This window comes from Neodiprion pinetum, chromosome 1, assembly GCF_021155775.2.
Source record: "Neodiprion pinetum isolate iyNeoPine1 chromosome 1, iyNeoPine1.2, whole genome shotgun sequence".
Taxonomy (NCBI): Eukaryota; Metazoa; Arthropoda; class Insecta; order Hymenoptera; family Diprionidae; genus Neodiprion; species Neodiprion pinetum.
Genome location: NC_060232.1, coordinates 34,293,562 through 34,309,586, shown reverse-complemented (window position 1 = coordinate 34,309,586; position 16,025 = coordinate 34,293,562). Strand labels below are relative to the sequence as shown.

Sequence of the window (16,025 nt, the reverse complement as noted above, 5' to 3'; positions counted from 1 at the left end):
ACATGCTTGCCACAAGTTTGAGGGCGGAGGTTCCTTTTTTTTTTTATGTTTTTTTTCTGTAGTGTTCCTTCTTCAGACACCTTTGTAGTCGGAAGGGATAGCGAATTTTGTACGCTTCTCGTAACTCCGTTTTTATTAGCTCCAATTCGTATAAGAATTCGCGAGCGTTGCGAGGCATAAATTCAGGTTAAGATGGCAGAAATGGTTATGGCCTGTGCACTGCGGACAGACTGAAAGGGAAGGGATGGAAGAGGGGGGGGGGGGGGGGGGGCGGTTCATTGAAAAATAATATTGTTACAGCTGAATTTGATGTCTGAAAGTCGGGAAGGAGAGGGGGGAGGGGCAGGGGCAAGTATTTGTTGAGACGTTGAGCAAGACCACCTTCTTTTTCTTTGTACAAGGTGTTAAAGGCACGCATATGTACGTACTCCGGTTTACCAGATATTATAATATTTCTCTCTGATCGTCGTTTTGTTTTTGACATCGAGCTACAATATAAGCGACAAGTTATGAAAATTAAACTGCTAATACTATCGTATCGCTCGATAAATTAAACTATCGATTTGTTACGCGTTAAAATTTCACACTTTTTACAATCGTGTGGTTTATACAGTGAGAGCAAATGAAAATTACATGTATATTGTACTTATATACTTTCTATATTTGCGAGTGAAATTTCGACAAGAAATTTACTGATCAACCGCGCAGTTCACAAGTATTACAATCGCTCCTCTGTTCGCAATGCCACGAATAAATTGGTACGTACTTTACACATACTTATTATATCGTCGTGTCTATGTTGAAGATTGTGACTTCACCATCCGTCCGTCTGTCGTAATCACAACGAAACTCTCTTTTACCGCTGGCATTTCACTTCGGGTAGTCCGTGAGAAACGAAATATACATTGAAAAAAAAAAAATAAATAAAAAAAAAACTAAAATTAAAACAGGAAAATATTTATTCCGACATATCAATTTATTATATCGACCGATCGGCGGAATAGACGTTCTTTTGTTCGTACTCATCCCGGCGTTAAAAGGAATATTGTACGTCTGCGGTAAAAAGATTCGAGCTCATCTCTCGAATCTACGAAAATTTTATGCACGGATACGTGCTATGCCTCTCACGATTTGAGTTCAGCGACTTAAGGATCACTTGTATGTGTTCACGTATACCCGCATTATGGAATCCACACATTACGCATATGTACGCGGTGATTCTTGAAGAATAGAATAGAAAAGGATGTGTGTACAGAAATCAAATTCCTGACACGTACGAACGTCTTGTAAAGCGACGTATGCATACGTACGGGTTTGACGTAAACAGGGAGAGTAAAGAGGAAGATCCGTAGTTCTAACTTTTCCGAAGAATTCACCGTTTCTATTAGACTCGAATACAGACTCCGTCCGATAACTTTCGACGTTCACCTTTTTATCAGCCTATTGCAGCATTCAATCCTTGTATCTCGAATCCTCCGTTCAAAATAGACAGCTCTGAAGGATTTTCTTTATCCTCGATTTTCTGACGAATAGTTTCGTTGCGCCCATGATGTGAGGAGATAAAGTTAAACAATGCGCGTACGCTTTAGTTGAACCCATCAGAAAACATATCCAAGGTGACGTCATGTAGACTTGATATATTTTGTTCTTTAGTATTTACGTTATTATTTCAGCAAACGGAGTGTACGGAAATGTATAAGTAACCAATTACGCGATTTCTTTGACGTAATCTTGGATACGCGCAAACCGAGCGAAAATCAGTCTTCAGTTTTGACACACTTTATTTATTCCTTACATCATGGTTACCTTCAGCTAAAATTGTACGTTACGTTTGTTACAATCAACTGCGAAAAGAATAGACTCCCCGTAAAATGCTCGGACTTTCGGACTGTTATGCGGGGAACAAAGTTGCAGTGAAACCGTCGCGGGCGAAAACAATCCGCGTCTTCGTAAGGTGAGACTAATACGAAAAGGTAACTTGACTGGCGCATTGTGTATTGTTGATATTCTCCCTGTTGAACACCGTAGGTTTTACTGCTTCTATTTTACGAAATCGCCAAGCGTATAATAAAAGACGGGATTCTGTCGCGAGTAGGTGGCACCGTCGCGACGCCTCGCTAACTTACGGACAAACAGAGACACAAATACAAGCTCATCTGACAGGATGAGAAGAGGCGGGTCTCTGGAGCATACGAGCCATATTGCAAGCAGCTACAGCAGCAGCAGCAGCAGCAAACTGCTGCAATGAATGAAACTCTGTTTCACGTGAAAAAGTTACGATTCCTTATCGCGTTACAAAAAACGGTTACATCAGTGCGCGAGGGAAGTTGAGCAGCAGGGATGGAAATTCTTCTTATTCTCTCTTCTCTCCTTTTCTGTTTTTTTCTTTTTCTTTTTCTCACTTTTTCCCAGTACGTTTTTTCAAATACTTACAAGGCGCGTGAAGTCGTTCGAATCTACATTTTCTTCTTTTTACCTATCGCGGAGGATAAGCGCAGGAAGAACCGGGAACAAGGAACAGGTCGAGATTGTTAACAAACGGCTCGAGATAAATCTCAAGACTTTGCGGGGCGCCGACGTCGCTGCTTCATATTTCAAATTTCCCTCCTCTTCGGTACCGCTTCGACTATACATGCCTTGCGGATACAAATCGTCGTCGCGTTTCTAACTTCGAGGAAGAAGTCTGTTCGTGATGCGCGTGCCTTTGTTCGTTACGTCGTCGTTTCTCGAGTTCACCTTGTTATATCTGCCCTGCATACGATATTCGCAATGCATGTACGTATATACGACGAGGAATTTTGAAGCTCGCGTCACCCTTCGATACGATCCTCTGCAACCTACGGGGAATGGAAATTGCCTGATTTCGATAATTAAACAACGCCCTTCGGGCCATTTCCGGGGGAATTAAAAGCTTTACTCGCAGCTTGTGATTTTCACGCAACGCCGCGCCGCCGGCCCGCTGACCAAAATCTCCCGGTACCAAAACCGCACATTTGTTCGCCGTTGTAATACCGGATTGCATGCCGATGAAAACGTGCAGGAAATAGCGAAATCCCCTACGTATATCCAAACCTAATCGCGTAGCTTCAATTGAGGATGAAAATGCTGAAGAAACGTTTGTTCGTTTACCACGGTACCTATAATTTTTACGACTGTCGACGATTAGAATCGGACTCTCGTCTAGGATAGGAGAAAATATAGTCCCTGGGCGTGTATTTCAACGCTACGAAGTTCGTTTGTTCGGTCGTGATATACACGCGTGTATTCCTCTCGTACTAACCCTTCCTGGCATTATACATTTTTTTTCCTTCTTTTTCCACCTGAGATACTTTACACGATATAATCCACGTGACGTGTAATATTTACCCGCGAGAGGCAATTAATTACGTATCGCTGGGCCGTCGGGGTGATTACTATATATATATATATATATATGTGTGTGTGTGTATGTATATATATGTGTTTATATTTATATACTTGGATGTTCGAACTCGCGCATGCTTGCTGCAGCTGTGGATTTATTTGATAATTAATGTTTCATAACCGAGTAGTAGGTATAGGTGGGTGTGTAATACAAGGTATAGATGTATGCGGTGGGCAAGTTATACACGTAAAACTGTATTATGTATACGTTGTACAAACTGCGCGGTGCCGCTTTTGGCCGAGAACGACCCCTGCGCTTTGTGTTTGACCTGCACGCCATAAATAACTTCACTCCGCACGATTTTTGATTAATTGACTTTATCTTGATCCCCTCGTTTAATTACTCTTTTCAGCTTTCCCTATATTCCCTTGCATTATCGCATCCAATTGAATCCGCGTGGGTACGACGCCCTTTTTGTTATCGAATCGAGCCTTTAATCGATCATCGTCGTTAACCCCAGTTTCTCAATTCCCAAGTTTCTCGAGTATATATCCCGCCGGGCACAAACAAAGTTCTCGACTTTCTTTCAAATCACGATCGAATCTAAATTACTGGTCTTCTCGATATTATTCAACTCGCGGTAAAATCTGTATACTTACACACACAGAGTCTCTAATTATGCGTAGGAGCCACTCGGAGTTTCTGACGTCAACGTGCCATTAGTGTAATTACATTTCACACGCCAAATATTTTCAGCTCAAAATCCAGCGGCGAAAATCTTGAAACCCACGCGCGTCATCGATTCATTTTTCATTTTTCTTTCCTCGATTATCATCATCGTCATGATTATTATTATTATTATTATTATTATTGTTATTATTATTATTATTATTATTATTATTATTATTTCTTTATCTTCTTTTTCACCCGTTTTTTCTTTTACGTATATTCTTCGTCGTCGGACACTCGACCCACGTTCTTCCACTCGTCAATAAAATCACATAGTACCAACGAGAATTATATAATTCCGGGGTTGTGAATTCAAGTGGAATCGCTTCCTCTCCGTACACCCCGATTTTTCCACTTGTCGTCTGTACCTGACGTATCCAAAGCTCAGCTTCGCACACACTTCTGCGTCGTAGGTATATATCTGCGAAGTGTGCGCTTGACGTGTGTGGAATTCCTCCCGTGCCACGACTTGAATTGCGGAGGTGGTATTAGAAGGATACGAGACTTCCTTGAGCCACGGCAAGAAGTACGCGATACCGCTAGACGATACAAAAGCTCGTGCTCCTTTCACCGATGCGCAGGATCGAAGCCCAAAAATTGTCAAAGTATAACGTATTTATGTAACAATCGTTGATCCTCTGATTTCCTTGGAACAGATAAATTGCTGCAAAACGTAAATAAAAATTTTTGCACATGTTATCGAAAGCCTCCGAGACGTTTTGTGGTTCGTTCTTTTTTTTATTGTTAAATGAGCTTAAGTCGATGTGCACAAGCCTTGTTTCCACGTCGGAGTTGAGTTGATGCGCGGCAGCTTACCAGACTCTCAATAATTCAGAACCACTCAGAACCGACAAGCTTACCGCATGCGGTATTTACAGTATGTTTATATAGTTTATTACAGGCTGCGGATTATGGCTCAACGTTGTTCGTACACGGTTCGTATACCTATTATCCAGGTAGAATATATTCTGTTGTCGAATAGTATAATAATATAACGATACGTATATTCGGTTATACGTTTAGGAAATTTTCAATCCTGCACAACTTTTGACTCGTTCGTTTTTGTACGAATACGCGTGTGTCGATAAGGCGAAAAAAAGTTAAAGTATTAGGTGTATACCTGCTGCAGTTATAACCAAGTCCTGCAATCCCTCGACGAATTTCTTTTGCACCGTTGATTGTTGTTCAGGCCGAATTGCGCCCGGTTTATAAATGCCGGCGTGGTGTGAGCCAGTCCCACTCCTGTACATCAAACGTGTTCGCCATAAAAATGTCAAACCTTGGTACACGTACCGTGTCTTTCGTATTTCGAAAGCTGCGAAGGCGGCTCGGCGAACGTTCGGTCAATTCGATGGCCGACGTCGCGTTATATACGAGGATACGAGGCCGGAAATACGACGGCATCGAACCGTGCCGGAGACAGTCGCGCACGTTAAGGGATATAATTACAAAGGAGAGGAGGAGCGGGTACGAAACGCAATTGCTGCGGAGCCGGAGCGTTGAAATCTTCGTCGCACGTCGACTAATTATTTACAAGCCACGCTGGGACGGCGGTCTTCTTTCCCTCCGTGGAAACGACTAGTCATTAACGCGCCTCTGACGGAGGGTGAACCCTTTAACAAGTTGGAAGAAAAAAATTAGAAAACAGTAACGAAATGATAATGGTTGATGACGAAATGCAGCCACAACCGTACCGAGCTAAACTATTCGCGATCAACTCTCGTTTTGGACCCTGTTTTGGGACAGATTCATTGCGCCTAATCCGCGCGACACTATTTTTATGGGAATATCATTCACTGTACGACGACTGAAGTAGGTGTGTATTAAATCGAGTGTTGAATGGATTTTCTTTTCTCTTTTATCGGTTAAATACCGACCGAAGTAGGCTGAATTAGGAAATCGTCTGATCGGAGCAACGTAGAAAACCAGTTTTTTATAAACGCTTATCATTAGGTAAATATTTTCATCGTGTTTAGAATTTTAGGTAAAAAGAAAAAAAAAAAATCAAATGTCAGAAGACGGAAAGAATTTCATCCAGAGATATTAAATAAAAATCCCCCTTTATTGACGTTGACGCAAAATTTCGTTGAAAATTTATAATATTGTATCAAATTATATCGCGATCGATAGAGAGAAATGTGAATCCTGAATTATACCTGAAGACTGAATGCAGCTTAAGCAGGTATTTATTATACATACATACAAATAGCGTACACAGGAAGAAGACATTCGTTATATCTCTTTAATGGTTATTGTTTGTTTCTTTTTATTTCTCTTCTTCTTGTTGTTATTCTTTTTATTCATTCTCCGTTCGTTCAATCTGGCCGTATACAGGTATACAATACGAAAAAGCCCGTTATTACACGAGCTTAACGACATTTTCATCCCCGCCTCATTCTTTTCTTCACGTTTTGATCGTCGGCTCCCTTCAGAGCGCTTCCCCCATTTTTCGAAGGACCGCATTCCGCCTCGAAGAATCGGCTGCTACACTTGTTGGTTCAATCCAATGCTTCCCTGTACCTACCTACATACTGTGAAAAGATAATGCCACCCCACAACCTGTCAGCTGAGGGGGTCGCCCTTCGTCCCCGCCTTCTAGGTGTTGCACCGGAACTCGAGCCGGATATACCCAAAGAATCCCGCTTCTTTGCCTGGAATTAAATCGGTACGGGTGAAATTGACGATGTGAAATTTTTAACGATTATTTTATAACGTGAAACATTCGGGGGAAAATTAATTTTCAAATACCTATCCGATCAAGAAATACCTGCCGCAAAATTGATACTTTACGAGACATTTTATTACGTTTCGCGTACCGTCGAACGGACGATTTCAAATACCTACCTTCAAGTTTTACAACCGAAACGGTACGAGAATATTTTTATAGAGTTCTACCGTATACTGAAACTGATCGGAGATATATCGGGAACATCGATAGAAAAAAGGGAGAAAAAATTATCGGAATTCTTGTCTGCCAGGGCTAAGATTGTTGAAAAATAACAAGTTATATCCTGCAACCGTTTGACTGTTATTAGGAACCATTGCCACCTGAATTAAAATCTCGCATTCGGTTAACCAGCAGTTGGCACGTATCCGAGACGGCTTTCAACGCATATATATGTGGCTATTTGCCTAAATAGGTGAATACCGAATGAGGTCATTGTGTTATTTCGTGAGCGTGTGTACGTGGTCCACCTTTCTTATCGCGTTCCTCTATCTAGATCTATCTAGAACGTATTTTTCGGTTTCGTTACGGCCGGCAGAGAAAACAACGTACAGCGTTATACGTTGTGCCCACGTGCGTGCGTATATGGGTACACTATATATGTAGAATTCCCATAGGTGTGAATAGCCGGAGCGACGGCTGCTGCTACTTTGGTGTTTCGGTGCTTAGTCGCTACCGCATCACCGGTGAAAAGAAGAATAGTTTTTGCATATCAAGTGCCGGTAACGTAATCCCTTTGTGTAAAATACGCTTACCCTCCAGCACCGCCCACGTTGTGAAGAATATGACATCTAAATGTTCCTTGAAACTTGTCAAACCTTTCTTTCCGGCGCACATCCTGCGCTCTGGATCGCCAAAGCGCATCATCGTCTAGAGACCACAAGTGTAATCCTCATCTCTCTCGGTGGCGAAATTCGTTGAGAACTCTTTCATCTCCTCGTGTGCGTATGCGTGTGTTGGTATGTATAATTCGAACGGGTCGAAGAGTTTTACGCTTTGGGATTCGGATGAATAATGGATCTCGAAGAAGAATATCGCGCAATATGTCCTCACCTTCCGACCACGAACTCGTGAGACTTGCCGCTTGCGAATATAATTCTCCCATCTTCGTGCGATTCTCATTTTTTAAACGATTCTTTCTCCGTCTGATGTATGTCTTGACGCACGGCAGTCCGGCACGCATGGATACCGAAAGAAAATCCACGCCCTCCAACGCTCGTGATCTACGATCGGATACGCCAGAGAGAGCCCTAGAGTTGGAGATGATCTTTGGCGCATTTCTACGCTACTCGACTAGCGACCCAACCGCGAGGGCCTTTTTCTACTCGCCTTGATTTTAAATCCGACGTCGAACCGGCGATCGCTCCAAGCGATTAGGATCTATAAAACTTTGCGGGGCGGTTTCCGATTATCAACGTGTAATTATTACCGTATATATGCTGAAATTTTACTAGGCCGGATCGCGGCGCGATGACAATCGGTTTAGAGTACCTACGTATACGTATGTGTGTGAGAAACCGGCTTTCGAGTGAATGAACGAGGAGGGACAACGAGACGCAGGTTACGGAGGATGTACAAGGAATCCGAGTGTGAAGCCGGACAGGTAACTCCTCGAGCATGTCTTTTGGGGTGCAGGATTGAACAATGACCGTGACATTTCTTCTTCTCTTTTTTTTTTTTTTTATACCTCGTACGTCGGAAGAAAATTTTCGGACCCTCCGGACAGCCGGTAAAAGACTTCCGCTTCCGGTCAGCACCTCCAGTTTAACCCCGAAGGTATACGTGTAATCACATACGGAATCACACTTCAACTGCACTAATGTCCGTATCTTTGTCTGTACTGCGGAACGGCAAGTTCCTGTCTTACAGTCTCCGTGCGTATTTATCTTACACACGAGATATAATTCGATTCAAGAGACGATTCGCTGATTGTGGGATTCACAATCGTCGATCGAATTCTGAAAAAAAACTTTTTCAACCAACTACTTATATTGCGAAATCATAAATCGCGGTTTTTGTCATGCCAAGCGTTTGATTTCCGAAGGATGCGGGACAAATGTGGAAGAAAAATAAAGAAAATTATAAAAATTAGCACCGCGTCCTCTGACCGCAATTTGCGTCACAATTTTCCTTCTCGAAACCACTGTAACTTTCCCTGAATCAACGTGGTTTGGCGGGGAAATTTTGCCTTCTTTCTTTTTTATTATTTCTAAATTTTTACATACATTCTTTATCGGGAAAGGAGGGGAGATCGCAGCGGGACCGTTCTATCGAGTGCAGCCGGACGGAATATTAGAGAATCTATTGTGCGCTCGGACCGGAGTGTTTGCATGACCGCATATATGAGGTAAATCACTGCAGGGAGCAACCGAACGTCACTCTATGTGAATACAAGTTGCAGGGATTATTCAAATAAAGCGGAAAATCAAGAAAAAACCAGAAAACTATTGTGGTGATCAGTAGACGTATCGGATCCCTCGAATCATGTAACGCGACATCTTTATCCGTGACGTTGTCAACGCTTATTGTATATGTTAAACAGCTGTCCGTACTCAATCATTTTTTCATTCCAGTGTGGCACACGAGCCGTTTCCATCGATTAAAAAAAACCAGAAGTTGAAGAAATAACGTCGAGAAATTGTTTTCATTCGCACTAACTGTTTTACGATATTTGTTTATTATTATTTATTTCTTTCAGTTAGTGGACTGATTTATTTTAAATCCTTGCGTTTATATGTAAGCAGGAATTTTAGGCATATATATAAAGCAATTCGCTCATCCGTTTTGTGAGAATAATTACAGTCTTTTAGAATTATGCAAAATTAGTATTCGATGAAAATTGTAAATTTTTGTCTCACGTCAAAGACTCGTATACAATAGTCGTTCACGTCTGACTAATCACGTGTACATACTTATACATATTGCATACGTGTTACGGGTTTCCTCGCTCGGCACGGGTCGCATCCTTCAAAGAAGAAAAAAAACAGCAACAAGTACCTCAATCACCGTTTTCAAGATAAGGCAATAAACCCGACTCTCGCTGTTTTCAATCCTTTTTCCAAAGCCACGCTGCATATTCAACGACGCGGGACACCGACGCTGAACGAAACCGGTTCAGATATTATTTAATACGCTGTCGGGTGAGATAATATTTCGGATTACGACACCCCTGCGGCGACGTGTGTAAAACACACACACACGCGGTCGCGCGCACATACACGCTTGGATTATAATACTGCACGCGTCCCCGCTTCGCGAAAACCCGTGTCCATCCCCCTCTTTGCACCCCTGCAGTTCGCTTTGCGTTGTGCATAACATACACCTATACGTACAGTAGTATACGTTGTATACTGTTATTATTGCTGGCTGATTTTTTTTATTGTTATTCTTTCCTTCTTTTTTGATATCACGGATTTTGGGGATTTACGATTCGGCAATGCATTGTAAGATAGATCAACGCACTCGCTGCTTAACGACGGGGTGAGGGATGAATTTGGCAAAATACATTGAGAGGGAGAGAGTGACCGCAATTCCTTTTATACCTTACACCTATAGTAGGCATGCGTACGGATTAACCGCGGACTTGTCAGACTTTGTCGCACGTACGTATAATACCCCGCAAATCTTTCTGTTTTCACTAAGTCTTGGGGCGCTCCTCCTGTACATACGCACCCTTAATCTCTCGTTGTACTCTTTTTCCTGTATTGTCGCTACTCGCACTTTTTATACCACGGATACTCGAACCACGATCGTACTTTCGGTCTGTTATTTTTCATCCCGTTCCATTTCTTTCAGCTGTATTTTACCCACGCAATCAGAAAAATCATGGTTCCTATTTCGTGATCAATGAAGAATTATAATTCCATGTTTATCGAGAAAAAAAAAAATTGTACCCAATTTCTCCTGCGCGTAATTTTTCATTTTTTGTTCTTGGTTTTAATAGATCGAAACAGGTATTGTATACTGTATATACTATACATGAAGCAAAGTAAACTAAGAAAACATGTTTGTTTGTTTCTTTTTCACAGGAATACAATTTTTTTCCGGTAGACAAAACACACGGAGTGTAAATAATTGAGTTTGTGATAATTGAATGGAAGGTGAATTGAACGAGAGAGAAACGGGCCGTCGGTTTGTTGTCTGTATAATATACACTGTAAACCGTGTGTGTACATACAAGAGAGTAAACGCATAATACCTCTAAGCCTCGCACTAGAAAATGAATTCAATTGTAACGAATAATCTATAAAGAATAGAGCAGGATGTCGTATCGGGGCACGGAGATACAATATTAATATCATAATGCACGCCAGTGTGCGCATGCCGACAATGGAGGCATTCAGGCGAACCCGTACAATGCAACGTTGGCGTTCATGGCGTGCATTTGAGCATCGACTAGTTGAAAAATTCCTCCCTTCCATACACCGTATTTCCCGCTCCGGTTATATTCCTTCTATCGCTCACACCCTCCGATGACCCCTTTCCGAATTCTCTCGATTGTGTATTGGCCTACAATCGAGAGCCCAGCGTGTGTATAACCGTAGGCATGGCTACGACGAGTTTTCGAGAGGTAAACCTATACAGTAACGCAGCGCGTTACGGTGCTTTACGGAAAACTGACCATGCATGCTCATATTCGGTTCAACAATAATGAGCCGAATGACGAACTCGGAATTGTATTGCTGTAATCATTTCGTTCACTTTTCAATTCTGTGACTCACGTTTTTTTTTTTTTTTTTTTTTTTTAGTATGTACACATGCTATACAACTTGTCCAGATTTGAACGGTATTTGTCTACTTAGAGCCATGGATGAATGATTGGGATATAGAATCCTCTGTTCACGGATAGATTTAGTTATTTGAAATTTGTGCGTCATACCTTGAGTCCGTGAGATGATTTCTCTTTCTCTTTCTCTCTCTTTGCGACACGTGTCAGTGTTATATACATGGTGTTTCGTGAATACCCGATGGGACATTATACCACCATACATGTGATACATGTGACGTGAAAATTCGTCACGTCTATCACGGTTACAATGGATGAAACGGCGTGCTGCGAAACGTCTAGTCAATCCTTCCTAGGAAAGAAGAACGGAGCGATCTCTTTTATTGTTTTCGTCTTTTTATTGGGTGCGTTTGAACGCATGTCACACTCGTCGAGTCAGTCATTCAGCCATCACTCGGTCACGCTTTTGGAATTATTCTAATGCCGGTACGGAATAAGAGAGCTAGAGAGAGAGAGAGAGAGAGATAGAACGAGTTTAAGGGTCCAGAACATCGCATCCACGATTTCCATTTTATTATTACGAGGCGTTATTTCGCGAACGTTGTAAAACGTACCTCATACGTATAAGGTGACACGGTCGAAATTCAAATCGGCAGTACATATAACCAGACGTGCGAAGCGTCGCGCGGTTTACGACGACGTCGAGCGTCACGTTCAATCCGCGAATTTTTATTCCACCGTACCGTTTCGTTATGGTCAATTTCTGTCGCGTTTATGACCATTGTGCACAATATCTGCAGCTGCGTCGTCGACGTCCGAGAAGAGCGTTTCGTTTGCCCAAACTTACAGCGGTAAAAGACCGATGAACTTAACGCCGCGACGTCGTATGCCGCATTCGCGAGTTAATCGAATCGTCGTCTCGCGTACGACGATCCTTGGCTTTCCCCGAAATTGTATCACAAATACGTATTTTTCATTCACGGATCGATTACCCGCACCGATCGCATCGCGGTGATGCAGATTCAACGCAACGAAGCGCAGCTCGCGTTATAAGCATTCACTTGCTTGTTAAGGTTCAATTTCTCGGTGAATAGCGCTTGTTACGTCTTCATTGCTCGGACCTGTTTTCACTCGTTAATTGAATCACCGCGGCACCACCTATATACCGCGACCTCGCCTGTATACTGTAAGAAGAAAAAAAATGCGGCGTCGACTTGCGCAGAATATTTTTTTGTGTCAATCTAACTCTATCCAACAAGTTCAACTTCTGAATTCATCGCAAAAATCGTTCCATAATAGTCCACACCGGCCACTGTTGGTCAATTTTAACACCGGTATTTTCTACAATGTACACGAAATTCGAGACGTACAGTAACTAAGCTTTTCCGCAATAATTTAACTCGCAATATTTCCTTCGTCGTTGTTTCTGTTCCCGCGCACTTTCGTCAACCTTCGGTTTGAACAATTCAAGGGCTTTAGGTATAGGCTATAGTGTCCGAAATCAGGAACACCGTTGAAGGCGTTATACGTATGGACACGTACCATAGGTGCGGAATAATATTGCGAAAATGGCCGGAAATAATCGGTGAAGAATCAGCCGCATTCAAGGTACAGCCGCAGGGACAATATCCCGGAATCCCCCGAGTGATTAGTCCGGTTCGATTAGCTTCTCCCGCAGGCGATTAACATCCGCCCCCGACGTGCAAGCGTGCATCCTGTAGGTGGCATACCTGTTTTACGCACGTGTTCCTCTGTCCTCGACCGTCATCCCCGCTGCATTGCGACTCCTGCCTCGCACTCCTCCGGAACGGGTATATAAATTTCGAAGTGAATTGCGGATTACCACCTCCTCCCTTTTCGACCTGGTCAAAGTCCCTGCCGATTGACAGCCCACAAAACACGTCCCTCCATTCGCACGCGTGCACGTATGTATGTATGTACATGGATATTACACGTGACATGTCTCTGCTCCTATGCCTAAAAGCCGTGCGGAAGGTATCGCCCAACGAATTAGACCCGAGGATTGTCAAGAGAGACACGAAGGGACGGTCGTTATGGTCGTCCACCTATCGGACAATGCGAGCCGCATCGAGAGGTGCGGGGCTTCTTTCAGAGGAGGAAGAATTTTTTATTCAATTGCGTTCTGCGGGTTCTAAATTGCGCTGACCGACCCTCCTTTATAGTCCGGTCGTTCGGTGTCGCGACGACAACCAGCAGAGAATTATTTTACGCCGCGTTTCACTCGGGTAACTACGAGGACGCACTTGAATTAATAATGAAATTTACCATCGGACCACAAACGGGAATTAGACAGCTTAATTTCATTCAAAATTCAATATATTGACGCGGGTCTGAAGCAATGTTTATCTTCCCGAAATAATGTAATGTAATGTAATGACGTTTACAGAACCCCGTGTAAAACACCGTTTTCATTCGGTTTGAGTATGTTAATTTGGGACTAATTTTCAGGCTACCTACAAATTTTTCTAAATCACGTCCGGATTGTCTCCGCAAATAATTTTTACTTCCGTTACTCAATTGTTACCCTGTCCAAATTCTCTCTGCTTGGAACGCGTGCGAACCCTCGACCCTTGTCGGGCTGTGGAACGAACGTGAAAAGGGTAACACACAACCCATTATAAACACGGCACGGAGCGAGAAGCTCGGGTAACGAGGAGGATCAGCGGGGCGGAGAGGGAAGGGGTGAAAAGACGGACGCAGCCGAGAAGAACGAGGGATCCGTGCAGCATACGTGCATACGTTTCTACCTTGTACCTTACCCACCTCAGCGCGTCCCTCATCGACCTGCACCGTGGATTAAAACTTTATTGTTTCTCCGGCACGTATACCTGTGTTGTAAACCTTAAACCTCGTACTTGTATACCGCGGAAAGAATATCGCTGGGATGCGCATTACTCGACTCGGCGATGCAACCTTCTTCGCTATCAGGATAGTCGGAGAAGGAGGGGGAGGTAAAAAATTAATGGTCTCGCGATGTATCGCCAGGCCTTTACGGTCGAGTCCTTTAATTGTCGTCTATTAAACCTCACTTGCTCGGCGATCAATTAACGTCCTCCTGCGTTATTAAGTGGACTCTGGACAGCAACGACCTGCAGTGTTCCGTACACGGGGACATTTTTCATTTTTTCTCGTCTTTTTTTTTCTTTTTGGAATTCAGTGAAAATGCCGAGTCAGACATGTAAGATTTAGTTACTCTTCTCGAGATCAGATCTACAGTGAAGAAAAACCAAGGGTTCTTCTGTATCTGCGCAGAATTCGCGAAACGCTGCAACTGATGTAATCGTAAATTTCAAACCGAACTCTTATCATTTCGCGAATATAAATGAAACAACGCGTGTTAATAATCGATATCTCAAGAATTGTACAAAAGTTTTCCCTCGTCCGTTATACAAAACGACGAGGTGATATCCAGATACGAAAAAACGCTTACTTCGGCGGAAACGAGAAGTGTTATGTTTTAGTGGCACGACAGTGATGAGATCACAATCTTTCGTAATCCGTTTTATGTTCACCCGTATAATCTGTACGGGAACAGCCGTATATGTATATTATACGTGCTCGCGAAGAGTGATGACGATTGTATAATTATGTTTTACGATTGAGCAGTACCGTGCTGTAAAAAACCGATTCCACAAGTTCGTGGCCACACGATGTCGACGTCGTATTCTCGGCGACATTGTGTCACAGAATAAATACGTGATGCTATTCAGATTATAGCGATCACCGCTAAGCTAAAAATAATCGACTCGATTAAATCGGTAGGAATTAATCGATCAACCCATTGTTTCGTATTTTTTTGAAAGGGTGCATATGAAACCAAAATTTCGTCAATTTCAGTATGTAGTTTTAATGGCGAAAAGGGTTTTTGATAATTTATAGTTTCCATCAAAATATTTTTCAATTTTAGGTTGAAAATATTCATTTGTCTCTCATTCGTTATATCAAATAGGTACTAACAGTAAGTAAGACAACGATAATAGTTGATACTTTAATCACGTAAATTGATATTGTATCGCATCTTTGATGGGAGTAAAAAAACCAAAACCTACCGTGAGGAAAAATAATCTATTATACTCGGTTAATCGGAAAAAAATAATCAATGTAATCGAAAATCGATTATTTTTGGTCATTCTTAATCCAGAACCTCGAACAGGGACCGTCTATAATCAAACGCGTCCACTCGACAAAATTGCGATTCCATAATCAGGCTTTATTCATTTTTTCTGCCTTTTTTCTATGCTTACGTTCGTTAATAATCTGTCAGCTAATCCCGGAAATTTTCGAATTGCGTGCAATCGGACCAAGGGGAGATAATACCGCAACTTTTGCGAGGATGCGGAGGAATCGTCAGCCGCGTGTCTATTTGTTCCCTGATGACGAAAAGAATGGCAATCAGAGCGAAGAGGTCACATTGTGTGTCGATGTAGTTTACGAGCGGTCGCAGATGTCGGGATTTCGAG

The 16,025-nt window shown here is 42.5% G+C and overlaps 1 protein-coding gene across 4 annotated transcripts in view; it reads left to right on the top strand.

Annotated features, from left to right (window-relative positions):
* The window catches only part of LOC124225029 (Rap GTPase activating protein 1), a 139,607-nt gene that overhangs the window by 56,908 nt on the left and 66,674 nt on the right, over positions 1-16,025 (top strand). Inside the window, exon 1 of one of the 4 annotated variants that reach the window (XM_046637421.2) lies at positions 727-758. The exons of the other annotated variants lie outside the window; for them this stretch is intronic. Within the exon in view, the coding sequence (XP_046493377.1) occupies positions 742-758 (17 nt within the window). The 5' untranslated portion in view covers positions 727-741. Of the gene's footprint in view, positions 1-726; positions 759-16,025 lie in introns of those variants that run through there. 4 annotated transcript variants of the gene reach the window in all.